The sequence below is a fragment of the Buteo buteo genome, chromosome 15 (genome assembly GCF_964188355.1).
Source record: "Buteo buteo chromosome 15, bButBut1.hap1.1, whole genome shotgun sequence".
NCBI lineage: Eukaryota > Metazoa > Chordata > Aves > Accipitriformes > Accipitridae > Buteo > Buteo buteo.
Window position 1 is genome coordinate 20,583,588 of NC_134185.1, and position 22,606 is coordinate 20,606,193.

The 22,606-nt window shown below is 40.6% G+C and overlaps 1 protein-coding gene across 1 annotated transcript; it reads left to right on the plus strand.

Annotated features, from left to right (window-relative positions):
• Window positions 1-18: 18 nt before the first annotated feature.
• Window positions 19-14,358, plus strand: QRSL1 (glutaminyl-tRNA amidotransferase subunit QRSL1). The gene is made up of 11 exons (XM_075046707.1): window positions 19-150; window positions 416-575; window positions 1,758-1,856; window positions 3,269-3,365; window positions 5,144-5,320; window positions 7,597-7,772; window positions 7,898-8,010; window positions 9,557-9,749; window positions 10,137-10,254; window positions 13,227-13,432; window positions 13,905-14,358. Exons 1-11 carry the CDS (start codon window positions 127-129, stop codon window positions 14,114-14,116), a joined length of 1,575 nt encoding a protein of 524 aa, XP_074902808.1. The 5' UTR covers window positions 19-126; the 3' UTR covers window positions 14,117-14,358.
• Window positions 14,359-22,606: the final 8,248 nt, after the last annotated feature.

A 22,606-nucleotide genomic window follows, 5' to 3' on the forward strand; every position in this document is an offset into this window, starting at 1 on the left:
CTTGGCGGCCCTGCCAATGGTGCCGCTCGGTGTTACGGCAAGATGGCGGCGCCCAGTCGCGGCGTCGGGAGAAGGGTGGCGGTGGCGGGCCGGCGGGCGTGAGGCGGTGGCGGTGAGCGGTCCGCTATGCTGCGCGCCTCCCTCCGTGAGGTGAGTGGCGCCGAGTCCCCAAGGAGCGGGGTGGCGGCGGCGGCGGGGCGGGCTCGCAAGGTGACCGGGCCGAGCGGTCCCGCCGCGGTGATCCCCTCGCGTTCCCCCTCCCCGGGGCGGCGGGGGATGAGGCGCGGCGGGGCCCGGGGGAGCCCTTCCCGTGGGCTCTTTCCCGACCTGGCCGCGGGGACCGGGCTTTACCCCCTTCACGGCCCGAAGCGGGCTCTGTCACCTGGCCGCCTGGAAAGGGGGATTGCGCTTTCAGGTGTCGGCAGCCTTGAAGGAGGGACATGTCACTCCGACGGAGCTCTGCCAGAGGTGCCTTTCCCTCATCAAAAGCACCAAGTTTCTTAACGCTTACATTACCGTAGCGGAAGAAACCGCTCTGAAGCAGGCGGAAGAATCGGAGAAAAGATACCGAAGAGGTATGTTTGCTCCCACTTGATATTAGTCCTTAAAAAGCTGTTGGGGAGGAGCTCTTTGTGTTAGGTGAGGCAACTTTTGTTTTTAAAGCAGGTGTATGCTCTGCGGGTTTGACTACGAGGGGATGAGGGCTGCGGTTGAGGCTTCAGTGGGTGTGTGCTCTCGGGTACATCCTTGGCACTCGGTAGCGTGTTCAGTTCAAAAATCAAAAGCAAAACCTGGACCAAACCAGGCAGGCGCTGCAGATTAAATAGGCTCTGTGCTTCTTGAACAGCACCGCTACTGGTTGCTTCTTCTTTCCCTCAGCAGCTTATTTTAATTGGGTAGCTAACAGTTACTGTGCACAGGGAGATGCAGTGGTCTTCTGCAGGCCTGTTGACTGAGGTGGACAAACATCCAGCTGTGTTTAAAACTATCAAATTTTAAACTAAGAAAGCAAGTGAAAATAAAGCAACTCTGTTAATTGCAGTTATGAGTTGGTGAACAGAACAGCATTAAATCCTGTCATTGGCAGCATTTAGAAACTGACTATCCTCATTTTCCTTTCCATTTCCTGAAAGACAGAAAAGGGAAATTTTCACTTAGTAGGGTACTTTTTTTCCTTCCTGGGTGACACTTGATGTCCTCTTGACAGCTTAAGAAAATAGCTAGCCAGAGTGTTTTGCTTTCTGACATAAGCATTTTAAATTTTTTTTTTTGCTGGATGGTGGATAATCAATCACATAGGGAAGACTTTCTCTGCTTCAGTAGTTTTTTTAGGTCATATCTGTTGTGTATGTGAGGTAGGCAGAATTTATAGCTCCCAGCCTAGGGATGGAGTGGATTTAGGCAGCACCTATGCCTGAAATAAGCATTACATGGTCACATTGGAAGAGGTAAGCACTCCTTTGGTATTGCTAACCTATATGAAGGCAGCTGCCTGTCTCATGGGCTTAGACACATTTGCAGAGCTCTGCTCTGCAGGGTCAAGTCTGGTCTGGGCAGAATGCTCAATGCTGGAGTTAGAATGGCAGATCGTTCTTGAAAATGTAACTGGCAATCATCAAATGCTAAGTGGATAGCATTTTTGCTTCCAATGAATACCTGAAGGGACATGTAAAATAAATTGTAATTGATGAAGAAAACGCTATATGTAGCACACTTTGCTTTAATCGCTGTTGTCTTCGCAATAATTCCTAATGCAGGTCAGCCACTGGGTGTTTTAGATGGAATTCCTATTGCAGTAAAAGACAACTTTAGTACAGCTGGCATTGAGACAACATGTGCATCAAACATGCTAAAAGGTACAGTAGAGCTTTTAAAGTAAAATCAGATCTCATTTCAGAGCTCTTGCTTTTCTCTTTAGAGGGTTTATGGAGTAGAGTCTTACAGAAATCTAAACGTTTTCAGAAAATGAGCTGAACTCATTTGAGAAAATATGTTTATCTAATTTCTTCTGCCAAGGTCATCTGGTATTACAAATGCATCTTTTTCTTGTGTAAGCACATTATCTCCCTTATTCGTATAGATACATGCTTTTAACAACACAATGTTTATTATAGCCCATACACTAAAAAAGAATTGTTCTATAGTTCACAGATTGCTTCACATTACTTTTAGGTCTACAGGAGAGCAGTCAGTACTGTTTGCTGCTGTTCGCTAGCAAAATCCAAAGTCAGTCTTTTTTTCTTTTTTTTTTTTTTTATGTCCTGTTGACAATTGTTGACTTAAGTAGTTTTTTCATACAGCTGTAGGAAGAGTAAACATTAACAATTCTTTTCCCTATATTCCTGATATACAGACATGTTCTATAAGGCTTTTTTAATTTTTTGAGTTTTCCTAAGCTCATTGTTTCTATTAACATGCCATGAACATTTTCAAGGCATTAGAATGTTTTCATAGTAAAAGCAAAAGTAGAAAACATTTCTTTTAGCTGTTTTATTCTGCACAAAGTAAAACTGAAAAGTTTTCTGGAAGATAGCTCAAGTAAATTAGCAGAACCATAATCTGATTATGGTTTTTTTTAATAGCAGAAGAAACAAAATATGATTTTGCCATTTTGAAAAATCTGGTACTACCTGAAATGCTTTTCCTTAAAGCACATTCTCAGATCCATTGTGATTCAGGGTGGAGGTAGAGAAACCCCTGTCAATATTCACAAAAGGAATTGGTTGCTACCTAGGATTTCATGCAAGTGTCATGGGTCTCATCCTAGTTTATCTAAGGTCTAAGTGGTGAAGAGTGCACACATTTGATCACAGGATAGCCAGTTAGTATTTCAGCATGTGGTTAACCATATGCTCCTTTATCTTGTGGCCATGGGAGATAATTCAAGATAGCTTAGCACTTTTCTGTAAAGAGCTGTTTCTTATTTCTTCTAATTTTAGACAGTTCCTGCAAATTGGCTGAATGCAGTAATTTGCTACCCTTGTGGTAACTTGTTTGTGTGAAGTCCACACTCTAGAAATGTATAATTCATAATTACTGGGTGGTAAGTTGTAGAGGAAAAAAAAAGACATTGCAAACAGTACAGCGTTTGGTTTACTTTCGCTGAATTTTGGAAATTACTCATGTTATCTTGAAGCAAAACTTTGGCACTGTGAACTGACAATTCTTATGCACAAATAATGACGACTTTGAAGTGTTCAGAGTAGCTACTTAGAAAAATCAGCTGTATCCCACCAATCACTCTCTTAATTGTTCTGATTGTTTTCAGGTTATGTTTCTCCTTACAATGCTACAGTAGTTCAGAAATTACTGGATCAGGGAGCTGTGCTTCTAGGAAAAACAAACCTAGATGAATTTGCAATGGGGTGAGTGATGTTTATTATTTTTAATGTGTGATTGCACATTAAATCGAATACACACCATCTGTTCCAATCTACCTGTAATCCTTAACTCCTCTTTCTGTGAGGTTAGAAAATAATGAATACTTGTCCATGAAGAGTATATTGAGTTGCGTGGATTTCTCACTGAGCATTTATATTATTGTGTAAATTATATAAATGCTGAGTTTTACGAACATAGTGTTTGACTATAGTTGTGTTTGAGGGGGAGGAAACCTTTGCAGAAGGACAAGGACAAGCAGACTTCTTCCAGGTCCAGTAGTGTATTAGTAGAATTGGTTATACCACCAGTTAATTGCTGCCTTTTTCTTTCTCCTTACTGGTGGTTTTTGGCCTTAGCTCATTATTATCAGGCCCCCAATGGCAGTTGCTGCCTCTGTCAGTCAGTCACTGGAGTAATTTGTATGAGTATTCCCTGATTTGCTGCAAACAGGCTAATCTAGAGCAACACTTTAAATTGCTTAAGCTAATGTTAGTGACTTTTTGTCAGGAGCACGTTGGAAAATGCTCTCACAAATTGATTCTCCAGCAAATAAGTGAAGGCAGCCAAGCTATAGCAGGGAACAACACTTGGCTGTTATGGATGGGAGTCTCTGTCTCCACAGCTGCTGGGTCTGGAAAGGAATGTCTGGGACTTTAGTTACCTATAAGAAACAATAAGTGTTGTGATTTCGTTTTGTTTTTGTTTTACCTAAACCAAAGACAGAGGTTTGATTGGGAATTCACATGGACAGAGTGGAAATACCTTGACTATATTGTTTTGGATAAAGTAATTTCTGTGTCAAAGAGACACTCTTCAAAGGAAGAGCAGGGAAAAAGCACAGAAAAAACTGATTATGCAGTGTTACAAGTGGTTTAAGCTCATTAAAGCACAGGATTCTCTTAAAAAGTCTTGTCCCACCCCTGGCCTCTCATCTCTGGTCTGTGTATTTGCATGGTCTCAGTGCTAGCACCAACACGGCTGCACTGTGGGCTTGATCAGGGAGCTGATCCAGCTCAAAAGTAACGATGTCTCAATAAGGTTAGTTTTCAACTGCTGTGTCAAATGCCCGCTCTGTCTGATGATTTGGCTAATAACACTGGCACCCTGGAGTCAGGGGGAACGTGGGGTGGAGGTTGTGAGGAAGGAGGAAAGTACCCCCATCCCCTGCTTCTGGTGGCAGTTCAGCTTAGCTGACCACAAGCTGACTGAAAACAGTTTCCTGAGAAGGCAGTCTAGTGCTCTGAACCAGCAAACTGTGGCTTCAGGAGAGGGCTACAGAGTGAGTAATAGCGTGTTATTTACAGAGAAGTGCTTGTTCCTGCTATTGCAGGGCTTTTTCTGCACCAGCCTCAGCAGCATGGGTTTCCGCAAGGCTGCAGTCTTCTTCTTTTGCCTTTTCCAAATGCAGGGTTAGGAGACCAGAAGACCTTTGTTTTGAAGCAGTTGTGCAGCTTTACTGTTACGTAGCGTAAATCAGTTTTATGTTTTTGTGATTACATTCTTTTCAGTGGCATTAGCGGAAGTTAGATAGAGGTACAGGTTCAGATTCTGTGTCAGAAAGAGATGAAGGCCTATAAACTTTACAATTCTGTATAACATTGTTGAAGTTGACTGCACAAGGATTTACGTACACCAGTCTTTTTGTGTTGAAATTGATTTTGCTAGTATGAAGGATGAGGAATTGGATAAAGATAAAGAACTTGGTAAATGCAGTGTGTCATCTGTCACTTCTGTCTGTATTTGTTCTGTCTGATTATCTTAGATCTGGGAGTACAGATGGGGTATTTGGACCAGTCAGAAATCCCTGGAGTTATTCAAGACAGTACAAGGAAAAATCTGTCCCAAAATCCCATTCTGAGGACAAAGATGCTAACTGGGTAATAACGGGAGGGAGCTCAGGAGGCAGTGCGGCTGCTGTGTCATCTTTCACATGTTTTGCGTAAGAGGCTTTTTAAAATTGTTTTTTATTAAATGTCTCAAAATATGTTGCAAGGTTTTAATTTTATAATTTTCTCATAATCTAATTTGAAATGGGAGGATTACTTGCACCAGCATGTAAGAATTTATTTCAGCATCCCTAGTTTATCTGTGGCATATCATGAAGGCAGAATGAATCCACGTAGGCAAATTTAGGCTTATTCATTTTGACTGTACTGGTATGACCACTTTGCACTGCATGAAATGAAATGATAATGGCAGTAAAGGAACTACAGTTTTATTGTTATTCCCACGTACTCTCTTAAAATTAACATGGGGTTTGTGACAGACACATCCTTTTGCTCAGTAAAGGCATTACACAAATATATGCTGAAAATGTAAGTCAGCAGATGAGGAGATCCCTTAATTTGTAACAGTATAGTGATCTTTCCTCCCCTCCTTTGTTTTCATAGTAGGGTTATGTAATAATACATGAGATTTGGGATCTAAAAGCTTTCAAATCCCTGACTTAACGAAAGGATACACAGATACTTAGAATCTTGTCTGGTTTAAAAAGATTAGAAGACAGTTTTAGGTTTTTGGGTTTTGTTTTGCTTTGTTTTTTAAAAAGGAATTTAAACAAGCCAGAATTTTTTTTTATGACAATTATTATCTGCATGTAATAGCAACACACTAACAAATCAGTTGTCTAAACTATCTTCCTCATCCAACTGTTAAAAGAAATCTGATTCTTAAAACTTTACAACTTTCATTTTATGCAGGTTTTAGAGCTACATAGTGCAGCACATTTTATAGAAGATGATTTCAGTTGTGCTCTTAACTGGAAGATGTTTAAGAATCCTTTTTAGTTACTCTGGCCTTGTTTACCCATAGACTATATTATAAGTGTCGATTTTACTGTTAAAATATTTTTGCTATTGTTGATTACAGCTTCTTTTAAAAAACATTATGTTTTTATATACAAAACCCAATTTATTTTATGATTATTTTTTGTTTAATGATACCTCTCTTCATCTCGTTGCCCTTTGCTAGGATGTAGTATACTCAACATTTTAATACTGTTGAAACTGAGCTCAGTGCAGCCATTCCCAAGGACTGCTGGTATTGTCCTGAGCCACAATGGCCTGATACTGATGTGGTCTGGCACCTTCTCTTATGTTGCTGGGTGTGCTGAACTCCCATTTTGCACTGCTCAGCGCTTTATCAGATTGGGCATACTTTTCGTCCAGCTATTTTATTGCCTACAACCTATTGTATATCCACTCTATTAGTTTCTTTCAAGCATCAGGAATGCTGCCAGTCTTTGTCTTTTCAATTTGAGATTTGGATGTACAGAAATGCTACAAAATTGAAGATGTTTTATATCAACACAAAAGCTTTGAAAAAATTCCACTTCAGCACAGTCAATTTAATTGGTTCAGCCATCTCAGAAACAGATGCCCATGGGAAAAGTCACATACCCACTTCAATAAAAATTATACCTCTTTCTGAAGTTTAATTTATTTTTGGCAAAGATTTGGATGAAAGCTGTCTTATTTTTTAAATGGTGCTTGACTTAAAATTATTAAAAACAAGAGGAGAGCAGGTTTCATTTCAATATGCATTTCCAATTCCATTACAATTTTTGAAGTAAAAAGTTTAGTTTAGAAAGAAAAGGTTTCACCTGTGAAAGAACAAAAAAAAGAAGTCAACTTAAAAAAAAATACTGTGTTCTAAAAATGCACCTAAGCTACTCTAAACTGGGAGTTCTGATGCTATGCTTTGTAGGTTTGGAAACAGCAAAAACATCCTAGACTTTGGAAAGTATGCCCTATTGTTAGGGGCAAAATGTATGCTGTGTTGCTATTTATTTGTATACTGGAAAATGCTGCTTCATAGTGTATTGGCTACTGAATAAGATACCAATGTCTGAAAATCATACTGTAAATCACATGAGACATATCTTTCAGAGTCCACAGAATTGGAACAGACCAACAGAGAAGGCGGAAGTAGATATTCAGGGCTGTATTTGGAGGGCCTAAATTCTACCTATGTACTTCTGCTTTGTGGAGAGAACTGGGTTCTCCGGATGGCTAATTCAGAGGACCTAAGAAAAAGAAAAGAACATATAAAAAATAGCAGTCAGAGGGAGCAGACTGAAATTTAGGCTGTGCCATTATGACTTCTAATCTGGAAGAATTCACACATTTTTAAATCCTTGCATCTTAAAACCATACATTTTTATTATTTGAAATGTTCTTAATTATTTTACTAATGATAATCCTTTTGAAACCATAGAGCTTTAGGGTCAGACACAGGAGGATCTACCCGAAACCCTGCTGCTCACTGTGGTGTAGTAGGTTTAAAGCCAACGTATGGACTGATCTCTCGCCATGGTCTCATTCCTCTAGTGAACTCCATGGATGTGCCTGGAATCCTAACCAGATGCGTGGATGACGCAGCAGTTGTGTTAGGTATTACTACTTCGTATGTCTTTGTATACAACATATCTCTGTTTACAACATTGTCTCAAAACAAATTGAATTCTGGCTACCCAGTGTACATTTTCCTGTTCTTCATATGTCATGTCATATTTCAGGTTCACTTGCTGGACATGATCCTAAAGACTCTACCACAATTCAGGACAACTTTAAGCCATTTGAACTACCCAATTTGACTGATGTCAGCAAGTTCTGGATAGGAATTCCGAAGGTAACATTTAAATCCTGTCAACAGTTCTGGACAGGAACAGCAAATACGACACCTAACAAAAAAATATTTGTGTTTTGCCCATCACCTCCCAGTCTCTCATGATTTAAAACAGTGAAAATAGTACAAGCTGCTCCTGGAAAAGAGCAGTATGTGCTCTGTTGCCTGTGCAGGTGATTGGGAGTGAGCATATGCTAATGTTTCATCTAAAATATTTTGTTGTCATTGTGGGAAGCACTGTTGGGAAGTTCCAGGGGAAACAGGGAACTTCAATTCTTGGTTCTCTCTGTTGCTTTTTCATCAGTCACCTGAATAGCCTCAAACAAGTTGCTTTTAGTGCCTTCTCATATGATGAGGTTAGTACTGGTTTGTGCAGTGCTTTGAGATACTTGTCTAAATGGCACTGTGTTAATACGAAGCAGAATTTTAAAGGCAATTGAGGGGCACAAGGAGCTGTGATTTGCAGAACTCTTAATAGGTATTAAAGACAACTGTAATCTGGCTTCTGATGCATGCAATTCAATCGTGTTTGTAACTGTAAGGATACTTGTCATTTAGGCACAACATTTGGGACTTCAGCCTATTTTTAATTGCCTATTATAATTTAGCAAAGGCTCTTCCTTCAAAGAGACAATGTGTATAACATTTATTGGTTTGATTATCAGTATTTGAACCTGTGCTAGAACAGGTATACCAAAAGATTTAATTTGGTAAACAGATGTCCACTGACCAATTAATTATTCAAGATCTGTGAAATGCAAAAAATGTGTGCCTAGAAAATTAATTAGCTGCCTACTGTTTAGATTTTGATAAATCTAAAATAGTGGTATTTGTTAATTATTCATATCCTTTGGGCAATTGTTTTCTACTGCTACAGATTATCCTAAACAGATACATGCATATATTAAACATGGGTCATAGCTACTCAGAAATCAGACAGTATTATGACCCTGATATTGTGGGTTAGAACTAAAGCAAGTATCTTCAAAAACAGAGAGTTTTAACAGAATATCTTTAACGTAGCTCTTAAACAGGAACGTAGCTTTTCTAAGTCTCCTCCCAACCCCTTGATCGTAATTCTTCTTTGACACGTTGTTTTGTTTGTTTCATGCCAATTGCCACTGATATACTGTGGCCATAATTTCTTTTTATCTTTCCTACTCACAGTAGCCCCAGTATTAGGATTTAGACCTGAAGAGTTTCTACCCACGAACTGCAGAGCAGTGCAGTATAGTTTCCATGAATAGACAAATAAGTGGATAACTGGGCAATTTCTCTATAAGAATTTGCTGAAATTCCATGGTCTGTGGTATGTGGGTTTATCCTACTGATATGAACATAATATTCTTAAGAAGACTGAGTCCTGTTAATTTAATACTGCTTGATTGTATAGTATTTAGTAGATGCAAGAAGCTTTAATAAGTATTTTAAGTCATATGATGGTGAGGTAATAGTTTCAATGTATTTTTAGCCAGGAGTATTTGCACTGTGGTTGTCACTAGCAGTAAACCAGTATGTAAAATCACTCCCCTTCTTGTTTTTCTCTAAGGAATATCATGCACCAGGGCTTTCTAATGAAATTCTGGCGCTCTGGTCAAAGGCTGCTGACCTGTTTAAGAATGCAGGTGCTAAAGTAATTGAAGTGAGTCTACCACACACTCGTTACTCAATTGTCTGCTATCATGTGCTGTGCACAGCAGAAGTGGCATCAAATATGGCCAGGTTTGATGGACTGGAATATGGTAAGGCCTTTGAAAAAACCTTTTTGTCAGACAACAGAAACATTGCTGGATGCGATTAAAAAGTATTAGTTTTAATAGATATGGTTGAATACTCAGGGTTATTTCTCCAAGATGGAATAGAGTAAAAACCCTGACCAAATAAAAATGTCTAAATAAGTACATATTTTAGTATATTTCACTTCTAGACATGTGAGTGTCTGGGCTTAAAATCTGTTTAATATTCTATAATAAAACAGGTATATGCTGTGTTGTTTTTCCCAGAACAGTAAAATGTCAGACTCCAGCAATTGGTGGCCTATTTGTATTACTATGTATAACATTAACTTATGTTGTTAAATCTTAGGGATTACAAAAAATATTAATTTCCAAATTGCTTTTTCTTTTCAGGACACCGTTCCGACATGAACAAGTCCACAGAAAGTATGTATGCTGCAACACGACGAGAAGGCTTTAATGATGTCGTAAGAGGAAGAATTCTATCAGGAAACTATTTCTTGTTGAAACAGTAAGCAGAACATCTTGAAACTCAAATTTGCCAAGTTAACAATTCCTTAAGCAAATGGTGATTAACTGTTCATCATGGCATGAAAAAAAATTTGTCCTTACCCTGGTAGCTACTTGTATTCTTATTATTGCTTTAGCTATATAATACCGAGTGAACTGTTAATAATGGATGAAAGTGTTTTCCCTTAGTCTTACCAGTGAGCCTCCTGAATTAAATAAGTAAAACAACTTAGTGATTTTTTTTTCCCCCCCTCTACCAGAGTATTATTGGCACCCATTAGTTAAATTAAGCAAAACAACTATCCTATGGTATGACATTGAAATCATACTGAAGCCATTACTGTTGTAGTGTTAAAAGTTCTGTAGCTGTTAATCTCATTAAAACTGCATAGAAAAGCTGCTGGTACATTCTAGTGAGGTCTTCTACAGAAAACCAGAAGATAGGGCAATTAAATTAACTATAGCTCTTTGCCTCAGTATACAGGGAGAGGAAGGCATTGGCAAAGGTACTGAATTGGTATCTTTACAGAAGACAAGTTTTTATCCGGCTCATGTAGAGAAGCTGGTGGATGGATCAATTTGACTTTTTTTCTTAGTTTTCAATCCTAATGCAACAGTCCTAATTTATGTTAGTAAAAGTGCTGTTTTTCTTTATCTTGATTTGTTCAGATACTAACAGAAATATTAGTCGTGTAATCAGTCTTGAAGCAAGTGCACTACAGAAAGAGCTCTGTCAGCAAGAGTATTCATCAGATGTGACTTCTAGTTGCTCTCAAAGACAGGAATGTTGTCAGTCAGTATGTAACAACCAGCTTTTGTGGAATGCCGATATTACTGCCAAGTGTGCTCCTTCTGGTTACAATTCTCCAGATCAGCTTTCCTAATGCTGCCTTAAAATTCATGTAGTTCAGCCTTCTGTGAAGGAATATGCAATTGGCTTCCATTAAGATTAAACAGAGAGTCCTGTTCCTGTCCACAGTAAATTACTTTTGAAGAACAAAACCCAGGGCTCAGAAAGCATTCTTAGAATAAATAGTGGAGAAAAACCATCTGTGTCTCCTGCAAATTTTTCATTTTGCAGATTATTTTTAACTTGCTTTCAGAATCTGTAAAATAACTAGGTGATTTTTCAGAAGTTCTGTTTAATATCTTTATCAATGACCTGGATGAGGGGATCGAGTGCACCCTCAGTAAGTTTGCAGGTGACACCAGGTTGAGCAGGAGTGTTGATCTTCTCGAGGGTAGGAAGGCTCTACAGAGGGATCTGGACAGGTTGGATCAATGGGCCAAGGCCAATTGTATGAAGTTCAACAAGGCCAAGTGCCGGGTCCTGCACTTCAGTCACAACAACCCCATGCAGTGCTACAGGCTTGGGGAAGAGTGGCTGGAAAGCTGCCTGGCAGAAAAGGAGCTGGGGGTGTTGGTCAACAGCCGGCTGAATATGAGCCAGCAGTATGCCCAGGTGGCCAAGAAGGCCAACGGCATCCTGGCCTGTATCAGAAATAGTGTGGCCAGCAGGAGCAGGGAAGGGATTGTCCCCCTGTCCTTGGTACTGGTGAGGCCGCACCTGGAATGCTGTGTTCAGTTTTGGACCCCTCGCTACAAGAAAGACATGGAGGTGCTGGAGTGTGTCCAAAGAAGGGCAACCAAGCTGGTGAAGGGTCTAGGGAACAAGTCTTCTGAGGAGCGGCTGAGGGAACTGGGGTTGTTCAGCCTGGAGAAAAGGAGGCTGAGGGGAGACCTTATCGCTCTCTACAACTACCTGAAAGGAGGTTGTAGTGAGGTGAGGGTCGGTCTCTTCTCCCAAGTAACTAGTGATAGGACAAGAGGAAATGGCCTCAAGTTGCACCAGGGGAGGTTTGGATTGGATATTAGGAAAAATTTCTTCACTGAAAGGGTTGTCAAGCATTGGAACAGGCTGCCCAGGGAAGTGGTTGAGTCACCACCCGTGGAGGTATTTAAAAGACGTGCAGATGTGGTGCTTAGGGACTTTCTGAAATTAACACTTCGGATGATTTCAGAAATGATTGTAGAAAAAGGGGTAGTTCCCATGACATAACTTCTTAACTTGAATCTGCAGTCTATTATTGATTATAACCATTTTCACTGCAGTTTTTCAGAAACTTAAATCTTTAGATTACTCTAACAAAGTGACTTTGGGGCAGTTTCAGTTGGTTTATCTACAAACATTTTGGCAAGTAGCAGTTTTTAATACCTCCATCCCCCCCTTTTTTTTAATAACTGTGGTTTTAGATGGCAATTACTTTTGAAACTGAACTTCTCTGAATTTAAGGATTCCACATTTACCAGTTCTGCATATGAAGTTAAATGGAACAGTAGACATAAAGCTGACTAATTTGTTTCTGCTTCAGGGTTGTGTTAAAACTGTTTACAAATCCAGAGACCACATGTTTACATGAGGAAGAAAAGGTTACGGAAAGATAAGGTCTTTATAGTATTCTACACAGAAACATACTACAAACACATACATAGTTTTAAGTCCATTTTGAGTCCTCCATAGATGATGAGACTTTTTTCGCATGCTTTAAGTATCTTGCTGGGTTGAATCCTAAATGATTAATGCCTATTTTCCAGGCCTGCTTAGTTCTGTATTGTTTCTAGGCTTTGCTGTGCTGCCCTGCAGTGAAATTTAATACACTGGTTAGTTTCAGAACAGTCATAAAAGTGTTGTTTTGATTTTTAGTTAATTATTGTAAACTAGGGTTTTGTTTTCCCTTCAGCTTTCTTCAGCAGTATGCCCTCACCTCTTCCTTCTCTGACAGCTTCGTTGCTATGAGAGCATAAACACCATGTTTGATGACTAAGCTTCCGGTGTATCAAAAACTCAAGTACCAGTGTTAGTCTTTTAACCAGAAGAAATACTGGCCTTGTCTTTTTTACAGTAACTAAGAAATAAAGTTCTGTATTTTTGAAATTAAAGTGTCAGGCCCTCATGTCCATATTTCTTTTTAGGAACTATGAGAATTACTTTATCAAGGCACAGAAAGTCAGACGTCTCATTGCCAATGACTTTGTGAAGGTTTTCAGGAGTGGTGTTGATATTTTACTCACTCCTACCACTCTGAATGATGCAGTACCATATATGGAATTCATCAAAGAAGACAACAGAACCCGCAGCACGCAAGATGACATCCTGACACAGGCTGCAAATATGGCTGGTGAGTGAGGACAGGAGTTCAACTATGTTTTCCCCTGCCTAGTCATTTTTAATGTCCATTCTCTTCAGGAATCAAAATATTTCACCCCTGTGTTGTAAGTCTTACAATGATAAGCAGGTATAAGGATACTTTATTTATTAAATGCTTTAAAATGTAAGACTAGATTTTAAAGTGGGGTGCCTTGGAGCTGAGTGTGGGCTGCAGATAAGATGAATCCATTCAAGTTCCAGAGACTGAAGTCTCTTTTTAAGGAGAGTTGTTTAACTTTTCAGAGGATGCTGACTCCTTAAATCACTGTAATTAAATAGGTGATCACCTAGCAGTATCCTTAGTTCATTGACTCAAATTATTTTAACTAGTCTTTTTCCTCTGTGTAATTTTTTTTCTGTTTCTCTTAGAATTGTTACAAAAATCACTCCAACTGGATTTGTTTAATAGTAATTCTTTGCATGTGTATCTTTTTTTCTTTCAGGACTGCCAGCCATAAATGTTCCTACAGCTCTTTCAGAGAGAGGCTTGCCAGTTGGGCTTCAGTTCATTGGACGTTCATTCCAGGAGAAGCAGCTTCTCACTGTAGCCAAATGGTTTGAAAAACAAGTAAAATTCCCAATGATCCAGCTAGAAGAAGTGAAGAGGCACGACCATGGTGTCTTTCAGCATCAGAAATCTGCTTCTTTCTCATAACACAGGACTTGCTAGTCAGTTAAAGCAAGAAGGCTGTGGGGATGGTCTAAAAATGTATTCCTGCAGTTAATTCTATTTTGCAAAAATAATAATCCATTTTAAGAAGACCATATGCAGTTATGCAGGATGGAATCACGACAGCTTGTTGCTGTGTAATTAAGGCGAAGTGAATGATTAAGTAAACATGTCTGTGTTATTAAGAACCATTTCTAACTGATATTAAAAACACCAAGTTGAAATTATGTATCTTATGCCTGTGGAGCTGCTTTCTTCCATCCCCAGAGGGTGTAGAAGGTATCTGGCCCATTAAAGAACTAACCTGAACTTCCATGTGAAAATTGCATGACTGCTGAAGGGCTTGGTTTCCTTCTGGAGTGTAGACTTTTGTAATGGCAACAACCAGACAAGCTGTAATGGAACAAAGGTATCAAGGATCTGTTTACCAAGAGGGAAATACAAAAGGAAACAAGGGAGTAACATATAGATAGTTCATTAAAAAAAAAAAAAAAAAAAAATCCCTACTTCTAGTAAACTGATGCAGGAGGTGAAATACCCTCCAGATCTACAAATCATGGAGATTACTCTGGTTACATCCATTTTAAGAATAATGAATTCCAGATTTCTTCTGGGGAAAGGTGTCTAGTAGTCCTTGAGTAGTTATTTTCTTCTTCCTTCATCACTGTCTTTATAATCAGCACTTAAAATGAATATGTACTAAGTAAGAAATTATCTTCTTCAATGTAACTCTCATAAGAGTAATACCACCCATTCCTTCGTGGACAGTCATGCAACACAATAATAATTTGAAACAAATTTCCAAACCATAATGTTGGTAGACTGGAAGACCTACTAAACAACTAATGACCTGTTTTGAATGTTGTGTTTTCCATCTTTCGAAAGTTGAAAAAGTATGAAGGATTAAGTTTGTAGATTTGTTTTTGCATCAGGTTCGCTTTCAGTCATAGTCTACAGCGTACACAGATGTAAAAAGTGTAGAGTGGGGAAAGTGAGTGAGATGTAGTCTGATATGGTAACATACAGAATCTTCCTGAATTACATCTTGTCTTAGACTGTATCGTCACCTATATAAAAAAAATCACCTTATTACTAAAAATTGCAAATGAATTGGTGAATTTTCTACACCTGGAGGTGAACTATTCCAATACCTTTCCCACACAATTAAAATGGTACACAATTAAAAATGGCACAACTAAAATTTTAAAAGTAAAATTATTTTTTTAATTTAAATATTGAAAATCAAGGCACAGCTTGTTTCTAGTCTGATGCTATCTGGGTTTTTTTCATAGAACAGTCTTCAAGAAAGTTGCTTTTTCTGTTAGTGGGTGATGATGAAGTGGGGATCCTAACAGGCTATTTTCACTGTTGTCTCATTCAATAATTTAGGTGTGCTCTAATCATACTGTCACTATGCACATCTTGTCTTACAGCAGCTTGCTGACCAGAGCTCTCAGTGAGGTTATCCATTATCCAAGTTGGAATACCTGGATATATATACTTGGAATACCTGCTCTTTGATTTGCAGTCACATCCCAAACCCAGACCTACCACTTGCTGTTTCTAAAAGTAAAGGTCGGTGTATTTTGCCCAGAGTTTGAGATAAAATCCTGACTATGGAGAGCATTCCTGGAGGGACAGGAAGAGCTTTGGAGTGTTACTCACAGAAGAGAAGGAGCAGAGAATTTTGCTCTCCCTTGGAGATTAATCTGGACTGACTTCTGGCCCACAGAAAAATCCCTGCTGATGCTTGGCAATCTTTCTCTTAAAATTTCCCCTGACGTTAAGAGAAATCTGATGGAAAAGCTGGATCAAAGCAAAGGTACCCACTCTATGTTTCCTAAGCAGCTAGAGGAGGGGTAGGTTAAGGGGAATTGTCCTTACACCTGCACTATTTTTTAAAGCAGGGCTCTGATTCCAGTCTCCAGCATCCTTTAAACGAGCATTCAGATGATCAGAGCAACTGACTGTTCTGACGCAGGTCCTTCGGAGTTTCTTCTGTTGGTGGATTCCTGAGCGTAGAATAACTATGCAGTAAAATAAACAATAGAGGAGGTACAAACCAGACAAGTGGACATCCATTCTGCATGGCATTTATAACTTTATGTTAGTAGTTGAGACCCATCTTTGAAAAGGTTGTAAAGACTTGAAAACAAAACTCCTGGGCAGATACTTAAATTTCTGGCCTATTAGATTCAAGACAGGCCCAACAAGGCTTCTGCCCTGCTCCTACTCCCAGCTGTTTTGCATTTTGGGGGACCATATACCTGATGCTCTTTCTGCGCTCCTCTAACTAAGGCTGGAATTTCGCCAAGCTAGAGGTGAGAGCTTGGGAACCAGCGTGGTCAGGCAACTTCAGGATGTAAGCAAGAGTGCCTCAAGCTTTGCAAGAGGATATCTAAGAGACTTTTGCTGTCTTCTTATTAGAAAACCACTTTGAAATAGCTGACTCTGGGCCCCTCAGCAATTCCTGAAGTAGCTTAACACCCCAGCTTACCTGTAGATACAGCAGTTGTGAGGGGTATCTCTTAGCAGAGCTTTCTGCAGCTGCTACCAGTGCCAAGTCATGGCTCCAGAGCTATAAAGTTTCTATGACGGATAATTAGATCCTCAAAACCCCTTGTTACAGAAGTAGAGGAATTCCAGGGAGCTGGAAGGTCTAGAGATTAAAAAAAAAAACAAAAAAAACAAAAAAACCCACCCTGCCTATACAAACATTTTGTACAGCTGCCTTGAAAAACAATTTGCTGAAATGATAGAGTTGAAAGTTTTATGGCATTGCAGCATAGCCACAGCAGGGGGTAGGTGTAACCTTAGCACACAGTGAGTCCAGATAACTTCAGTGTTTCCTGAATGAAACAAAAGCTGGAGCTTTAGCATATGAGCTTAAATCTGCTGAAATGTTTGGTGGTGCGAAATTTTTTCTTCAGGTAAAGAGAAACTGAAGAACACTGTATAGTGGAAAAGTTACTTTTGAGAAGAAAATTTTTAAGAGCTTTTGCTGTAAGATTTTTTTTAATACAACTGCAATCCGATGTTGCCATTTGTGCAGTTTGCATATATGTGTTTTTCCCTCCCCCTCCTTAACAGACTCATAGTAAGGAGAAATTCAAAGCTAATTTAACCTGACTGCTGCTACTTCTCTATTCCTGCATTTCTCAGTTTTCAGGCATCAGGCACTTAATAGTTACTATGACTTCATTGTAGCTTTTCCTTACATAGTGCTAGTCACTTTGTCATCACTTTCATGATTCATGTAGGAACTAATCTGTCTGGAAAGCTGCTATGGGGAATGGGCTTTGTAGCCTACTTGGGGTGTCCCAGGGCCCCCCCTTCAGCTCTGCCCCACAGAATACTGAGAGCAATACCACTGGACTCATACAGGAGATTAGCAACTGGAAAAGGAAGAAGAGGTGTGCACAGCGTGTCTAAAAATCATTGCTAGGGTTATACGGCAGTCATGCTTCATGTTAAACTGGTGCCCACAATGCCACCAGAGAGAGCAGGAAACAAGCAAAAAAGTCGGAGGAGCAAAAAAGGCTTATTTAAATTTATTATTTTTCACTATGTTTCTCTCAAATAAAGCAGAAGATATCCAATTACAGGAATGTTAGAAAGAGGCAGGGAATCAAAAACACTCACCATCATCTTAATTAGCTCACCACACCTTTGCTTGACTAGTGTCCAGATGTAATTAAAGGATTCCAAGCTAACCTTTTTTTTGTAAACAGGAGAAAGATTTTTCCCACCCAGCATGGGCATCCTCCCATGCTCGCTGTTGAACAGCAATAAAAGCTGTCTTTAGCTCAGCAGTGCAGGGCATTCAGAGGAAGCAGCAGGAACCCAGCCAGGCGGCTTTGCCTGGTCCTGCGTCCAGTTTTATAGCCTGGGCTGTGGTCCGGTACCCGTACAATAAGGGTGTAAGTGCTGTCGAGAGTTGCAAACAAATGTTGCAGCACAATATGCCATGAAATGGACTTCAGAGCGCTGGGAACTGAATTTTTTTTAGCTAGAGGTACTGTTCTTATATGTCACTGTTGGTTGGTGAATGGATTTGTGTGGCCTGCCTTGCCGCACGGATCGTGACGTATGGTGGACGGGTTGCTGTCATGGGTGCCAGCTCAGATACCTGGGGGCAGCAATGGAGACTCCTGGGTTAGATGCCCCTCTTCAGGGGAGGGTACATAGTAATGGGAGAGGAAAAGGGTTTAGAGCTACGGGGGAGGAGAGACTGGCTGAAAGGCTGCTGCAGGCAGGTGTAAAAGCTGCAGCGATAAGGGAGCACGAGCAGAGGTGGTAGGTGGTCAGTACTGGCTGGCAGCAACTGGGCACCCACCTGCACTGTACTGTGAATTGGGACAGCTGCTGGGTTGCAACTGCTGTTTGGCAACACTAATCCCAACGGGGAGACAAGCTCCCGCACTGCAGTGAATGGACTAAAAGGACTAGGCACTTCATTGGGCCATCCTAGAGGGGACATTTCAGCTTGGGAAAAGACACAGGGAAGCACAGAAAGGTTGTCTAAGCAGGCTGTGAAACACCAGGAGGTAGAAAACACATGTAAGAGGGGAAGGATTAAGTGTTATGGATGCTGGTAACTCATTCAAGAAGCCAGAGACTTAGGAGAGGAAAATTGAAGAGATAAAGGTCACGGGGATGAGGAAGAAGAAGTATTCTGGTGAAGGAGGGGCCCCAACTTCATGTTCCTAAGTTGAAATCTTTGAAGGGGGATAACTTTGTGAATTGTACCTCTCTGAACTAGAGAGTCTGCTTGATTTAGCCCAAGACCAGATGGTTTAAGACTTGCATTTGCAAGCTTTTAGTCCCCAAATGAGTGCTATTCAGGCACACATAATGCCTGGCACTAATATGTTCTTAACAAAGATCAAAAGGAAAACATGTTATTAACAATATACTTCAGGAAGCCTAGGAACACACTGCAAAAGGGACCTTGTGGGCTTGATTTCTCTTGATAGGTAACTATTTCAAACAGTCATCTCCATAAATTTATTAAAATCTATCTAAAGAGTGTTTTGGTTTCTTTCTTCTATTAATATTCCAGAACATTTTGTTAGAAACTTTAATCACAGCCAAGCCACACACACCTATTTGCTCAAGGCAATATTGTTCTTTTGTTTAAATATGCCTTCTCACTCCTTGTGTTTAATTCACACTTGTATTTATAGAGCACAGTTGCATTCTTCCTTAGCCTTTATTCTGCTAGGATGAATAAGTCAAGCTCTTCCAGTTTACTCCCGTATATTAGAGTGCCCTGTGCTAATCCCTGTAGCCATTTGCTGCACCTGCTCCAGCTGAATACATCTGTCTTCCAACAGGGATGATGAGTATTGTAAAGACAATTCCAGGTGCAGTTTTACAAGCGCAACAGCATTAATATTTCCCCACCACTCCTGAAAAACTCCTCCGCAGAACACTCTGGAATCACGCTTGTCTTTTACTCAGCCACATTACACCACAACGGTAGCTCAAAGCCAATTTGTGATTAACCAATGCACTCGGGGCTTTCTCTGTCTCCATTGCTTTCAAAGGATAAGCATTTCTGGTATGAGCTGAGAGCTCATTATTAAGCCTCTAGGTTCATGACCCTGCACCACTTCTTGTTACTGCTATTCAAATTATCAGTGCTCTCCAGTTTTTCCTGTAGAGCTCCATTCTGCTGTTTTGACAGTAACTCACAGCTTCATGTCATCAGAAACAAAAAATGTGTCCTTCGAATAACTACTTATTGCCATAACTTTACCCTCACTGCAATAATTTTCCAAACTGTTGTTGCCAATGGACTTAGAGGACAATAAAATCCAGCTTCTCCTGTGTGGCCTCTGTAAGTCTCACCTCTGCCGTGATGAATGGCGTATTGACAACAGCTAGATACAGGCTGAGGAGCTGCAGCCAGCCTTAGATACAGGATGAGGAGCTGCAGCCAACCTTAACAAAAACGTGGGGTTTGGGTCCTTACTCTATTCCACAGCTGGCTTGCTTTGAAGGCTACAAGCAAACAGAGCCCTGTTGGGATAAACGCTGTGCAAGGGTATCAAGAAAAGAACCTGCTCCTCAAAAGAGCTTGCATCTATTGTGCATCTATCCAAAACCCCCCATAAAAACAACAACAAAAAAACCCGCCCCAGGATAATAAGCTATTGTGAGCAAGAGCTGCCTTTTTGCTTTGTATCCACAGCACTGGAAACGTAAGAGCCTGAATGATCTCTCAATTGTGAACAATGGAAACACGCTGAATCACTAAAACCAAACCTTCAATAGGCAAAATGCAGCCTTGTCACTGAGACAAACTGCTAATAGCAACAATGACACTTGGAACAGCTTGTATGGAGCCAAACTGGCTCTCGTGCTTCAGCTGAAGTTCATCCAAAGTTGAACAGGGAAGGCTCCAGATGGTCACTGCAACTGAGGCTGGAAGGAGGGGCCATTATGTTACTTTCTTGTTCATATACAGAATGTAAAATATTGTTTAATGCTTAAAATTAAGGCGTACCCCCAGAGGAGTGGACAGGATAAACCATGAAGGAAAATGGCATCACTTAAACAGGGAAGATGTTACTACTTTAAAAAGATACTGTAGTGATAGCACTTTGGCAGTTACTAACTCAAAAAACAGGGGGGCAAGCACAAGTGTGTTGCAAAGTTTGTGCTATGCTTTTTTCATATAGCATATAAACAATGTCATTTCTTTTATAGAAGAAAACATCTAACTTCACAGTATTTAAACACACAAGCAACGAAATTGCAGCCCTGGTCAGGAATACAACAGGCGGAGGGTTGTCCACGTTGTTGAACTGAGCTGTAAGCTACACTTTCACTCTGGGTCTTCCGTTTCAGGTAGTATTTGTGACTGTGCCCCTGTGCTACACAACCACACTGACAGTTTGCCAATACAGCCTGGCTGAGGGAGAGAATGGAACACCTCAAAAAGACTTTCAGAGAGAGGCATCGGCTCTGAGTCATTCTGCCCGCTCCCAGGGACAGCAGCTTGCCTGCTGTGCAGACGAGTGGTGGTGGGAAGGTGCTGCCTTCCATCCGCTTGGTTACACAGCAAGTCAGAGAACATGTTTAGGAGGAAAAGCTGCCCCTGAGATGTCTGCCCACTACACCAGGGCAAAGGCTGTCTTTGGGGAGACAAGAGGGCAGACCTGGTGCCCCTCCACAAGCGTTGGCTTATAGGAAAGCTAATAAGTTTAGGAGAGGGGCATTTTTTTTTAATACATCTGTACTTACAATTTTCAAGCATAGTAATGACAATAATTGTTAGACTTCTTGGCTTCCAAGGACTTGATAACTTTGCGTTTCTTCATTTCCCATCCCAGACTTGAATCTTGCATCAATCACAAGGTTCCAAGCACTCACAGTAGCACGCACACAGTGAGTGTGAGGAACATATAAAAAAGGGCCATGTGAAACACTGACTATGCAGTCGAGGCAGTAACACATCCCAAGGCATGAGGTCTGCCCTGGGGAATGTGCCTAAACATCCTCAGAGGGTAACAAGGACCCAGCTCTGCTCGTGCTTGTTTGATCTGGTACTGAAAGCATCCAGCTGACAGAATCACCCTCAAAGCCAAAAAACATTCAGTCGGTGTTGTAGCCAACACTGCTGCACACCTTTGCCACGAGACCTTCTCACTTGAGGGCAGCCCAGCCGGAGTGCAGCACATCCTGGCAGGAGGGACGCCCTCACACAGCAAGCAAGCAGGCCATGCTGATCTTCAGCCAAAGGGAGAGGAGACTATACCTCCTAGTATCCCTCCCCAGGGAGGAACTCAGTGAAACACACTATTCTTAGACAAAAATACTCTTTGTTTTGTTTTGTCCCCAGGATATATACCGAGACATTGCAGGTGCCAAGTGTATTTCTCCCACCTGGCATGTTTTTCTTGAAAATCAAATTCTCCTTTTCTTAGCACATGCTACAAGAGGAAAGGATGGTGGTGGGGAACTTGTAGTGTGCCTTAAAATATATAGAGAGTTGAAACGGAATACCAAAGGAAAAAATTATTTTTGCAAGCAAGTCAGCAAAACATTCTAACGCATTTGCTCTTCAAGCACAGTTACTTTTGCAAACAGCCTGATGAAAGGGAGGTGCGTTGCCCCAGTTCCATCATCTCAGCAAGACCGAATTGGAGCGCTGAAGGATTAGGACTTGATCTAACATGCTTTGAACCTGGTAAAAAACAGACTTCAGCTGAACCTGCACTGAACTAGCACCCTAACTGAAAATAAAGAAGATAATTATTTCCCTTTCTTCTTTAAGAGTGAGACCCTAAGACAAGTTACAGCATAGAGGAACTTCAGGGAACTATTGCTCTGCTCTGTGCTACCTTTGCGCTCTTCATGTAGAGCACCTCTGACTCCTGCTCTTCCAGTTTGACACTTCATTGTCACTAAATTTATTCCATTTAAAAACAAGTTTTCCTGAAGAACTTGGCTAATAAGCATGGAATT

Bases quoted from the DNA above. Each gene is read 5' to 3' on its own strand.
- QRSL1 (XM_075046707.1), top strand. From the start codon at position 127: ATGCTGCGCGCCTCCCTCCGTGAG. The intron at 151-415 runs GTGAGTGGCGCC...TTGCGCTTTCAG, and splicing joins TGCGCGCCTCCCTCCGTGAG to GTGTCGGCAGCCTTGAAGGA. The intron at 576-1,757 runs GTATGTTTGCTC...TTCCTAATGCAG, and splicing joins GGAGAAAAGATACCGAAGAG to GTCAGCCACTGGGTGTTTTA.